The 12,951-nt window shown below is 42.1% G+C and overlaps 1 protein-coding gene across 1 annotated transcript in view; it reads right to left on the reverse strand.

Moving 5' to 3' along the window:
• Positions 1 to 12,951, reverse strand: part of LOC134356646 (inter-alpha-trypsin inhibitor heavy chain H3-like) — an 85,081-nt gene that overhangs the window by 61,880 nt on the left and 10,250 nt on the right. The window contains exons 7-12 of the mRNA XM_063067618.1: positions 12,768 to 12,878; positions 12,551 to 12,679; positions 12,356 to 12,472; positions 7,240 to 7,408; positions 4,788 to 4,913; positions 811 to 992 (exon numbers count right to left, since the gene is read on the reverse strand). Of these exons, the coding sequence (XP_062923688.1) occupies positions 811 to 992; positions 4,788 to 4,913; positions 7,240 to 7,408; positions 12,356 to 12,472; positions 12,551 to 12,679; positions 12,768 to 12,878 (834 nt within the window). The remainder of the gene's footprint in view (positions 1 to 810; positions 993 to 4,787; positions 4,914 to 7,239; positions 7,409 to 12,355; positions 12,473 to 12,550; positions 12,680 to 12,767; positions 12,879 to 12,951) is intronic.

Consider the following 12,951-nt stretch of genomic DNA (forward strand, 5'->3'; position numbering starts at 1 on the left):
GTCAGGCAGCATCTATGGAAAAGAGTACAGTTGATGATGAAGGGTCTTGACCCGAAACATTGAGTGTCCACTTTCCCATAGATGCCGCCGGGCCTGATGAATTCCCCCAGCATTCTGTGTCTGAAGGTTTACGTCACTTTAGGTTCACTGGGTCAGGTACACTTCATTAATTTTACCCATATTGATAATATTTACTTGCTCCCACTTTGTCACAATGGTCCTCTCAAGTGATGCTATGTCTTAGTTTGGAGAAAATTAGAAGTCGAACCTTTGAACCTTTATTTGATTTTGAGAAAAGATGGGGCTCATTTGCTCGTTATTATCATTTGAGTTAATTGATATAATTTTTCCATGATCTAATTGTAAATTTTTTTTAGTATATTTTCTTTTCTTGCTGGCGGTTTGATGTGTATTTTTAGAAGCTTTTTGTATGATGCATGACTCCGGGGTTGTACACCTAATGGGTTTTTTCTCTCACTTTTCTGCTTAGTGGGTTTTTTTTTGTTATCACAAAATTTTTTTTTCAATCTTTAAGATAATTTTTTTTTGAGGCATTATAAGTGTTGTTACTTCGATGTACTCATGTTATTTTTCCTGTGTATAACAATAAAAAGATTTGAAAAGAAAGATAATATTTACTCAACTCTGTTCCTTTCCTTCTATTTATTCTTTTCAATAAAACCAAGGCAAGCTAGAGAAGTGGCTGTGCCTTTTCCTATTACCCACTCCCCATTCATGAATGAGGGGCCTGTAATGGAGTCTGATTGTAACTGTGAATTTAGCTTTGCTTTGGGTTTGGCAGTTACCTACCTGGAGCTGTAAGGCTGCATCTGAATCAGCATAAATAACTCTGGCCACGCCACCATTATCCAGCGCTATTTTCTCCAGAAAATTGTAATCAACATCAAAACCAAAACCAAGGCAGTACAAGCTGTACCTGTCCTTTATGGCATTTTTGACATTGATTCGGATTTTTGCTGGGTCTATTTCGCCTGTATTAAAATAAAGTTACCTGCTTAGCAGCACTAATATTCCTCCTAACACTGGTTTTAATTACATCTTCATAAGACAGACATAATTCTACACAAATTAAAAACAATGTTCTTTTATGTATTTCATTTTATAACCAATTATAAAACATGAATGGGTTCAGATTCCAAGTTTCCTTCATTTATTGGTGTACAAAGGCTGTAGAAAATCTAGTCAAGAAGAAAAGAAATGCTTATGAAAGATTCAAAAAACTAGGTAATGATAGAGATCTAGAAAATTATAAGGCTAGCAGGAAGGAGTTTAAGAATGAAATTAGGACAGCCAGAAGGGGTCATGAGAAGGCTTTGGTGAGCAGGATTAAGGAAAACCCCAAGGCATTCTACAAGTATGTGAAGCGCAAGAGGATAAGACGTAAGAGAATAGGACTAATCAAGTGTGACAGTGGAGAAGTGTGTATGGAACTAGAGGAGAAAGCAGAGGTACTTAATGAATACATTGCTTCAGTATTCACTACAGAAAAGAACCTTGGAGATTGTAGGGATGACTTACAGTGGACTGAAAAGCTTGAGCATGTAGTTATTAAGAAAGAGGATGTGCTGGAGCTTTTGGAAAGCATCAAGTTGGATAAGTCACTGGGACCAGACGGGATATATCCCAGGCTACTGTGAGAGGTGAGGGAGAAGATTGCTGAGCCTCTGGCAATGATCTTTGTATTATCAATGGTGACAGGAGAGGATCCGGAGGATTGGAGGGTTGCAGATGTTGTTCCCTTATTCAAGAAAGGGAGTAGAGGTAACCCAGGAAATTATAGATCAGTGAATCTCACTTCAGTGATTGGTAAATTGATGGAAAAGATCCTGAGAGGCAGGATTTATGAACATTTGGAGAGGCATAATATGATTAGGAATAGTCAGCATGGCTTTGTCAAAGGCGGGTGGTGGATGCCTCCACCATCTACTCTGCTCTCAAACGCATCTCTCCCTTTGCACGCACATCTGCTCTCACCCCATCCTCCCGCCACCCCACTAGGGATAGGGTTCCCCTTGTCCTCACTTACTACTCCATCAGCCTCCGAGTCCAACATATAATTATCCGTAACTTCCGCCACCTCCAACGGGATCCCACCACTAAGCACATCTTTCCCTCCCCCCCCCTGCTTTCCACAGGGATCGCTCCCTACGTTTCTCCCTTGTCCATTCGTCTCCCCCATCCCTCCCCACTGATCTCCCTCCTGGCACTTATCCTTCTAAGTGGAACAAGTGCTACACATGCCCTTACACTTCCTCCCTTATCACCATTCAGGGCCCCAGACAGTCCTTCCAGGTGAGGCGACACTTCACCTGTGAGCCGGCTGGGGTGATATACTGCGTCCGGTTCTCCCGATGTGGCCTTCTATATATTGGCGAGACCCGATGCAGACTGGGAGACCGCTTTGCTGAACACCTACGCTCTGTCCGCCAGAGAAAGCAGGATCTCCCAGTGGCCACACATTTTAATTCCATGTCCCATTCCCATTCTGATATGCCTATCCACGGCCTCCTCTACTGTAGAGATGAAGCCACACTCAGGTTGGAGGAACAACACCTTATATTCCGTTTGGGTAGCCTCCAACCTGATGGCATGAACATTGACATCTCTAACTTCTGTTAATGCCCCACCTCCCCTTCTTACCCCATCGGTTATTTATTTATTTGTTTATTTATTATTTCCCCCCCCCCCCACCTTTTCACTCTCTCTTTATTCTCTCTCTGTCTCTCTCACAATAACTCCTTGCCTGCTCTCCATCTTCCTCTGGTGCTCCCCTCCCCCTTTCTTTCTCCCTAGGCCTCCCATCCCGTAATCCTCTCCCTTCTCCAGCCTTGTATCCCTTTTGCCAATCAACTTTCCAGCTCTTGGCTCCATCCCTCCCCCTCCTGTCTTCTCCTATCATTCCAGATCTCCCCCTCCCCCTCCCACTTTCAAATCTCTTACTATCTCTTCTTTCAGTTAGTCCTGACGAAGGGTCTCAGCCCGAAACGTCGACTGTACTTCTTCCTATAGATGCTGCCTGGGCTGCTGCGTTCACCAGCATTTTGTATGTGTTGCTTGTGCCTTACGAGCCTGATTGAATTTTTTGAGGATGTGACTAAACACATTGATGAAGGTAGAGCAGTAGATGTAGTGTATATGGATTTCAGCAAGGCATTTGGTAAGGTTCCCCATGCAAGGCTTATTGAGAAAGTAAGGAGGCATGGGATCCAAGGGGACATTGTTTTGTGGATCCAGAGCTGGCTTGCCCATGGAAGGCAAAGAGTGGCTGTAGACGGGTCATATTCTGCATGGAGGCCGGTGACCAGTGGTGTGCCTCAGGGATCTGTTCTGGGACCCCTTCTCTTTGTGATTTTTATATATGACCTGGATGAGGAAGTGGATGGATGGGTTAGTAAATTTGCTGATGACACAAAGGTTGGGGGTGTTGTGGATAGTGTGGAGGGTGTCAGAGGTTACAGTGGGACATTGATAGGATGCAAAACTGGGCTGAGAAGTGGCAGATGGAATTCAACCCAGATAAGTGTGAGGTGGTTCATTTTGGTAGGTCGAATATGATGGCAGAATATAGTATTAATGGTAAGACTCTTGGCAGTGTGGAGAATCAGAGGGATCTTGGGGTCTAAGTCCATAGGACACTCAAAGCTACTGCACAGGTTGACTGTGTGGTTAGGAAGGCATACAGTGCATTGGCTTTCGTCAACCATGGGATTGAGTTCAATAGCCCAGAGGTAATGTTACACCTATATAGGACCCTGGTCAGACCCCACTTGGAGTACTGTGCTCAGTTCTAGTCACCTCACTACAGGAAGGATGTGGAAACTATAGAAAGGAGGTACAGGATATTTACATGGATGTTGCCCGGATTGGGGAGCATGCCTTATGAGAGTAGGTTGAGTGAATTTGGCCTTTTCTCCTTGGAGCGGTGGAGGATGAGAGGTTACCTGATAGAGGTGTACACGATGACGAGAGGCATTGATCGTGTGGATAGTCAGAGATTTTTTCCCCAGGGCTGAAATGGCTAGCACGAGAGGGCACAGTTTTAAGGTGCTTAGAAGTAGGTACAGAGGAGATGTCAGGGGTAAGTTTTTAATGCAGAGAGTGGTGAGTGCATGGAATGGGCTGCTAGCGATGGTGGTGGAGGCAGATACAATAGGGTCTTTTAAGAGACTCCTTGATAGTAGCTGGAGCTTAGAAAAATAGAGGGCTATGAGTAACCTGAGGTAATTTCTAAAGTAAGTACATGTTCGGCACAGCTTTGTGGGCCGAAGGGCCTGTATTGTGCTGTAGGTTTTCTATGTTTCTATTTTTGTTTGTAATATCCAATGTACAAGTTTAGAAAATTAGTAAATCTTCAATAACAAGTTTGTTGTTGTTTAGATGTTTAGTTGAATCTCATAGAGTCCACAGGGGTTTCGTGGCAAGATAAGGAAGTAGATCGCCAGGCCTTTCTTCTGATCAGATACTGCTGCTGCCCAGGTTGGGACCCGGCTGGGTTTGAACTCACGACCATCTGCCTTGAAGTCCAGTGCTGATGCCACTACACCACCAGCCAGCCCAATAACAAGATAACTATGACAATAATTAAGTACTGTACAGGTTAACATCTACATTTCCAAAATGACGAACAAGAAGTCTTGACATAACAAATGCTAAATGTGTTTCCACTTTTTCCTAAAAGCCATCCGTTATGAGTTTATATAGTATTCATGAATTCTGATTATTCCAACTATTTTGCATGGCATGTGAAGTTACTTTTTTGAACTAACCTACATTTGGATCACCATCAGTTAAGAGAATTATCATGGACACACTTTTTTCAGGCAATTGCTTTTGCTTGTGAGCTGTGTCCAGAAGAGTTACGGCAAGCAGCAGAGAATCATTGATATTTGTTTCTGAAACAAACATATAAAAAATAATTAGTTTGAGCAATGGATATCTTATACAAATTTATATCTGGAAAATGTGGAGGAAATACTCCTCTGGACACAAGGTTAAAACGAATATCCCAAACATGGGAAAAATAAACTACAGAGTGGCTATCCTTGTCAGCAAATTACTATTTAACCAAGAATAACACAAAGTAAAATTGAAGTAAATGGAAGTGGGAAGATAAACATCATGTTGACTGAAGTCAAACTTAGTTGTAAGGAACATAATCAAAACTTGAAGACAACAAATCAGTTCAGCCCCAGCGGTTCCTCAAAGCAAAAACCAAGGCCCAACCAACATTAGCTGCTAATGAAGCAGACTGTGGCCAGCTGCGTCAAAGCACTCAGGCTTGCAATGAAGTGCAAAGTAATATTTGGGTTTCACAACTGCTCGGCAATGGATGTTTCTAAAAAATCCTAAGTAAATATCATTTGTATCATTTTTTAATGTATGTATGCATTGCTAAATGACAAGAAAAGAGGACTGAGTGTTCTCATAATCTAAAAAAGTATTAGTATTTTGGTGGCTGCAGGTGAACAGAAAACCTTCCCCCTGACCTTCCTCCTTCCTCTCAGAACTAAACACTTCCTACTCCTGTAGGTCAGGAAGCTAGACACATTTCCTTCAATATACCCACATTAACAACTTTGCAGCTTTGGGTTTATATGGGAATCTCATGTTCATGAACATGTGTCTGTCTCTAGCTAAATTAAAATCTGGGGGTAATGCCTTGCCTGTACATTGTTTCCTTTAAACTGTAGTAAGTGATGTGAGGGACCTGTGCCTATTACTGTACCCCAGTGTTACAAAGTACTCTTGTTAAAGGCTGATAAACCTGTACTTCCCTCGATGGTTATATATGCACTCTACAGACCAAGGAATGTAGGTAATTTAGAAACAGTGATTAAATAGAAAGCTTTAGCAAAAGTACATACCAGACAATGAATTCCATTCCAATACTTCGGGAAAACGCTGATATCTATTCAGAGATGCTAATGCTTCAGCTTGGGTGGCATACAAGCTCTATCAAATACATCTCTACCAAAGGAGGTGTAAGGAACACCTTCCCTCCACTAGCCTGCAGGTCACAGGTCACAGGTCACCCGTCACCCTTGGACAAGATGTAGCACCTGCTTAGCCCCCTCCCCTCCCCAATCAGGGTCACGTGAACCCATGGGAGCTGGTGGTGGATGGTCATACGAGCAGTTGGTGCACTTCACAGGTCCTGGTTATGGGATCACTGACATCAGGTAGACAATCTCTTAAGTGTATTGATAATAGCTGAGGTCACCAAATTTGTAAAAGCACTGCCCAGAAGAAGGCAATGGAAAATCAATCTGCAGAAAAATTTGCCAAGACCAATCATGGTCATATGACACGGCACATTATGATGATGAGGAACGCTTCAGCATCTGACTCATTTGTGAGTCCAGAGTGTGAATTGGAGGTCAGCAGGACAAACAGGGTGCGCAGTTAGGATGGGGTAGGAACAGTGGGCAGGGTGTTTACTTGTAGAGGGGTTGGGAACACTGGAACATGGATAGGTGTGTGGCCGGAGTCGGAGTCAATGATGCTTGTATGTTGTGGCTTCTTTTGTCAAGCTGGATCTCTTTGAGATCCATTTCCTACTCCCTTTAAAATCACCAGAACTTGGTACCTGGCCCTCATTAAACTCAAGGGTATTAAAGAATGTATTGGAAGCATGTTGGGATATTAATAGGAATAATATCCAGTATTCCAGGAGATTGCTACTCAGGACCTCTAACGTCCTGAGAGTGCCAGAATATTGAAGTATTACAGTGTTCCCAGCAAATGTTTAATCCTTTGTAATCCTTCATGTAATTACCATGCACACCCTACATCATTTAAAAACTCCACTTTGCTGTAGCACTTTCGAAAACCATGACCTCAGCTCCATAAAGAATCATAAGCACAAGTCCACGAGCAAGCAAGCACATTCGAACACCACCTAAAGCAAGTAATATCCCATTCTTTCTTGGAAATCTAACATGATCCAAATTTTGAAACTTCCTATTAAACAGAGCTGAAGGATTACCTTCACCAGATGGACTGGGGCTTTTCAAGAAGATGGTTTCCCATCTTTTTCCCCACCGATAGTTAGAGATATACAATCACCATTAAACTATCAATAATTTTCATACTGCACATAAGAATATAAAAAGCTGATGCATTTCAAATTTATGATAGCAATAATTATATTTCTAAACATGCAATTATCTATAATCACATCTTTATTTGTTCTTAGTCATGTGGGAAATATCCATTTACCTGCCCCCAGCTGCAAGTAGAGGATATATTTTTTTGCTTCCAGTACATTTTCTGGTGTTGCCTGAACAAAGGAATCTCTCCATGTTTCAATAGTGGAGTCAAAAACAATCAAAGTAAAATGATCCTTTGCATCAATATCTCCCAAGATTCTAAAAAATGCAATCTTTGTCTGTAAATGAGAAAACGATATTCACATTAGCACCTGAGGTTAACAATATTCTCCCTGTTATCGTTCAGCCATGTTAAGAGCTGGAGCAGTAATCTGATGCAATTAACCTTCCTCTGCTCCACTGAAAAGAGGCAAATTATTGAAGAAAAAGCACTCAATGGAAATTAACACTTATGTTGAGCTGGCCAGCTGCAACTCCTAATCCTGCAATCAGATGTTGGACTCAATTTAAACATTAATGTCAGTCTTGCAACAAGTCGAAGGTTTAGTAAAATTGGCATAATCTGTAGAAATAGTACTAGTAAATGTAACTGTGATCAACGTCACTAGTGGTATAAAAATTTTTATTCATCACGATAAGTAGACACTCCTCTCGGTTGTCTCCCATACGAAAAGTACATCACATTTTCAATCCCTTAAGATCAAAGGTAACGGTAAGTGATTCAATACAATTTCAATAGTTACAATGACATTGATTACTTTAATATCTTGGTTGACAATTCTTGCTTTGGATTACACAGCTACAGTGGCAAACACTTCTGAATATTCAAAAACGCAAACATGAGAAAATCTACAGATGCTGAAAATTCAAGCAACACACATACAAGTTGCTGGTGAATGCAGCAGGCCAGGCAGCATCTCTAGGAAGAGGTACAGTCGACGTTTCGGGCCGAGACCCTTCATCAGGACTAACTGAAAGAAGAGCTAGTAAGTGGATGAATTAAAAGTGCAGATTGTTATTAATGAATATGATATATTTGGGATCACAGAGACATGGCTCCAGGGTGACCAGGGATGGGAGCTCAACATTCAGGGATATTCAATATTCAGAGGAATAGACATGAAAGAAAAGGAGGTGGGGTAGCATTGCTGGTTAGAGAGGAGATTAACGCAATAGAAAGGAAGGACATTAGCCGGGAGGATGTGGAATCGATGTGGGTAGAGCTGCGTAACACTAAGGGGCAGAAAACGCTGGTGGGAGTTGTGTACAGGCCACTTAACAGTAGTAGTGAGGTCGGAGATGGTATTAAACAGGAAATTAGAAATGCGTGCAATAAAGGAACAGCAGTTATAATGGGTGACTTCAATCTACATATAGATTGGGTGAACCAAATTGGTAAAGGTGCTGAGGAAGAGGATTTCTTGGAATGTATGCGGGATGGTTTTTTGAACCAACATGTCGAGGAACCAACTAGAGAGCAGGCTATTCCAGACTGGGTTTTGAGCAATGAGGAAGGGTTAATTAGCAATCTTGTCGTGAGAGGCCGCTTGGGTAAGAGTGACCATAATATGGTGGAATTCTTCATTAAGATGGAGAGTGACATAGTTAATTCAGAAACAAAGGTTCTGAACTTAAAGAGGGGTAACTTTGAAGGTATGAGACATGAATTAGCTAAGATAGACTGGCAAATGATACTTAAAGGGTTGACGGTGGATATGCAATGGCAAGCATTTAAAGATCGCATGGATGAACTACAACAATTGTTCATCCCAGTTTGGCAAAAGAATAAATCAGGGAAGGTAGTGCACCCGTGGCTGACAAGGGAAATTAGGGATAGTATCAATTCCAAAGAAGAAGCATACAAATTAGCCAGAAAAAGCAGCTCACCTGAGGACTGGGAGAAATTCAGAGTTCAGCAGAGGAGGACAAAGGGCTTAATTAGGAAAGGGAAAAAAGATTATGAGAGAAAACTGGCAAGGAACATAAAAACTGACTGTAAAAGCTTTTATAGATATGTGAAAAGAAAAAGATTGGTTAAGACAAATGTAGGTCCCCTACAGACAGAAACAGGTGATTTGATTATGGGGAACAAGGACATGGCAGACCAATTGAATAATTACTCTGGTTCTGTCTTCACTAAGGAGGACATAAATAATCTTCCGGAAATAGTAGGGGACAGAGGGTCCAGTGAGATGGAGGAACTGAGGGAAATACATGTTAGTAGGGAAGTGTTGTTAGGTAAATTGAAGGGATTAAAGGCAGATAAATCCCCAGGGCCAGATGGTCTGCATCCCAGAGTGCTTAAGAAAGTAGCCCAAGAAATAGTGGATGCATTAGTGATAATTTTTTGAAACTTTTTAGATTCTGGACTAGTTCGTGAGGATTGGAGGGTGGCTAATGTAATCCCGCTTTCTAAAAAAGGAGGGAGAGAGAAACCGGGGAATTATAGACCGGTAAGCCTAACATCAGTGGTGGGGAAAATGCTAGAGTCAGTTATCAAAGATGTGATAACAGCACATTTGGAAAGCGGTGAAATCATCGGACAAAGTCAGCATGGATTTGTGAAAGGAAAATCATGTCTGACGAATCTCATAGAATTTTTTGAGGATGTAACTAGTAGAGTGGATAGGGAAGAACCAGTGGATGTGGTATATTTGGATTTTCAAAAGGCTTTTGACAAGGTCCCACACAGGAGATTAGTGTGCAAACTTAAAGCACACGGTATTGGGGGTAAGGTATTGATGTGGATAGAGAATAGGTTGGCAGACAGGAAGCAAAGAGTAGGAATAAACGGGACCTTTGCAGAATGGCAGGCAGTGACTAGTGGGGTACCACAAGGCTCAGTGCTGGGACCCCAGTTGTTTACAATATATATTAATGACTTAGATGAGGGAATTAAATGCAGCATCTCCAAGTTTGCGGATGACACGAAGCTGGGCGGCAGTGTTAGCTGTGAGGAGGATGCTAGGAGGATGCAGGGTGACTTGGATAGGTTAGGTGAGTGGGCAAATTCATGGCAGATGCAATTTAATGTGGATAAATGTGAGGTTATCCACTTTGGTGGCAAAAACAGGAAAACAGTTTATTATCTGAATGATGGCCGATTAGGAAAAGGGGAGGTGCAACTAGACCTGGGTGTCATTATACACCAGTCATTGAAAGTGGGCATGCAGGTACAGCAGGCGGTGAAAAAGGCAAATGGTATGCTGGCATTCATAGCAAGAAGATTCGGGTACAGGAGCACGGAGGTACTACTGCAGTTGTACAAGGGCTTGGTGAGACCACACCTGGAGTATTGTGTGCAGTTTTGGTCCCCTAATCTGAGGAAAGACATTCTTGCCATAGAGGGAGTACAAAGAAGGTTCACCAGATTGATTCCTGGGATGGCAGGACTTTCATATGATGAAAGACTGGATCGACTAGGCTTATACTCGTTGGAATTTAGAAGATTGAGGGGGGATCTTATTGAAACGTATAAAATCCTAAAGGGATTGGACAGGCTAGATGCAGGAAGACTGTTCCCGATGTTGGGGAAGTCCAGAACGAGGGGTCACAGTTTGAGGATAAAGGGGAAGCCTTTTAGGACCGAGATGAGGAAAAACTTCTTCACACAGAGAGTGGTGAATCTGTGGAATTCTCTGCCACAGGAAACAGTTAAGGCCAGTTCATTGGCCTTATTTAAGAGGGAGTTAGATATGGCCCTTGTGGCTACGGGGATCAGGGGGTATGGAGGGAAGGCAGGTACAGGGTTCTGAGTTGGATGATCAGCCATGATCATACTGAATGGCGGTGCAGGGCCGAATGGTCTACTCCTGCACCTATTTTTCTATGTTTCTAAGAGATTTGAAAGTGGGAGGGGGAGGGGGATATCCAAAATGATAGGAGAAGACAGGAGGGGGAGGGATGGAGCCAAGAGCTGGACAGTTAATTGGCAAAAGGGATATGAGAGGATCATGGGAAAGGAGAACACCTTATATTCCATCTGGGTAGCCTCCAACCTGATGGCATGAACATTGACTTCTCAAACTTCCAGTTAGTCCTGACGAAGGGTCTCGGTCCGAAACGTCCACTGTACCTCTTCCTAGAGATGCTGCCAGGCCTGCTATGTTCACCGGCAACTTTGATGTGCGTTACGCAAAATTAATGTTGTTAGGGGTATTTCTGAGTACACAAATCTCCTAATTATTGATTGCCTATACCTTTGATATGCTAAATGACAGCATCCGTCTAGTCTGCCAGCCTGAACTCAAGTCACAAAGGTGCAAAATAACTTAGCCAGAGCTCAAACAACAGGAATTCTGCAGATGCTGGAAATTCAAGCAACACACATAAAAGTTGCTGGTGAACGCAGCAGGCCAGGCAGCATCTCTAGGAAGAGGTGCAGTCGACGTTTCAGGCCGAGACCCTTCGTCAGGACTAACTGAAGGAAGAGTGAGTAAGGGATTTGAAAGTTGGAGGGGGAGGGGGAGATCCAAAATGATAGGAGAAGACAGGAGGGGGAGGGATGGAGCCAAGAGCTGGACAGGTGATAGGCAAAAGTGACACGAGAGGGTCATGGGAGAGGAGGTCCGGGGAGAAAGTCAAGGAGGGGGGCGGGGAACCCAGAGGATGGGCAAGGGGTATATTCAGAGGGATAGAGGACAAGGAGGTGGGGGGGACCCAGAGGATGGGCAAGGGGTATATTCAGAGGGACAGAGGACAAGGGGGGGGGACCCAGAGGATGGGCAAGGGGTATATTCAGAGGGACAGAGCTGCCTGGTTTGATGCTGGCCAATTCACATTACCCTATTGTCTTACATTTGGCTGGTGCATATGAGAAAGTCTCATGGTCACTTCACTATGTAAACTATATCTCTTATCAGCCAGCCCCTGCTGTGGGCCAGCAGCCTGTGCTCTCTAACTCTATTTGCAAAGCAGTACTGATTACTGTTTGCAATTTACAATTTACATTAAGAATTGAAGACTAGTTCTTGTTTATTATTGCCTGCTATATTCACTTAACTGCAGAATACTCCCTAACAAAAAAGACATTGAAGTATCTTTCAAAATAAGAATGGATATTTTATATTTAATATTTTTATTAGTTTCTAGTTTCTACAATGAACCAGTAAAGAAGAAATTTGTACAGTGAGAATGGATATTTTAAAATAGAGAATGTACATAAATAAATGCAAATGTTTAAATTAATTTACTTAGCTCAAGATTGATTAAGCAAATTGCAATACCTGCTTAAATTTGAGGCCACGCATGGAGAAACTGCGATCAATCAGAAAGACGACATTTTTAGGCACTCTTGGAAGATTTGTAGGTGCAAAATGATGGACAAAATATCCATTTACAATCTGAAATGAGTTATGTAATCAGCAAAATGTTATACAACATGGAGAAGTCAAAACCCTTTCCAAATAGCGTCCATTCACCTGTATGTCACCACTAGACAGGTCTCTATTGACATCATACTGTAAGATGAAGTCTCCATCCAACAATGTTTTACCACAATCAGGACATTTGCGCTGTTGTTCCAGGGTTGGTTTGAAGGAAACATGTGCCTAAAATGAATTTTATTTTTATATTAGGTTCTGAAATACTGATAAAAGGAACATTAAAGAAAAACCCGTCAGGTTTGCAATAGCTTACCTTTGTTTCAGTAATATTTTTTATCAACGCATTTTCTAATTGTTCCGTTAAAAATGTTGCATGAGCATTAAGGAAAGTAATACCCTTTGGTTCAAAAATATGGGCATCAATCTAAAAAAAACATAATACTAATTTGTTTTCATTATGTCAGCATATCATTTGTAAAACAGCAATAATAAAATGC

The sequence above is a fragment of the Mobula hypostoma genome, chromosome 15 (assembly GCF_963921235.1).
Source record: "Mobula hypostoma chromosome 15, sMobHyp1.1, whole genome shotgun sequence".
NCBI classification, from domain to species: Eukaryota; Metazoa; Chordata; class Chondrichthyes; order Myliobatiformes; family Myliobatidae; genus Mobula; species Mobula hypostoma.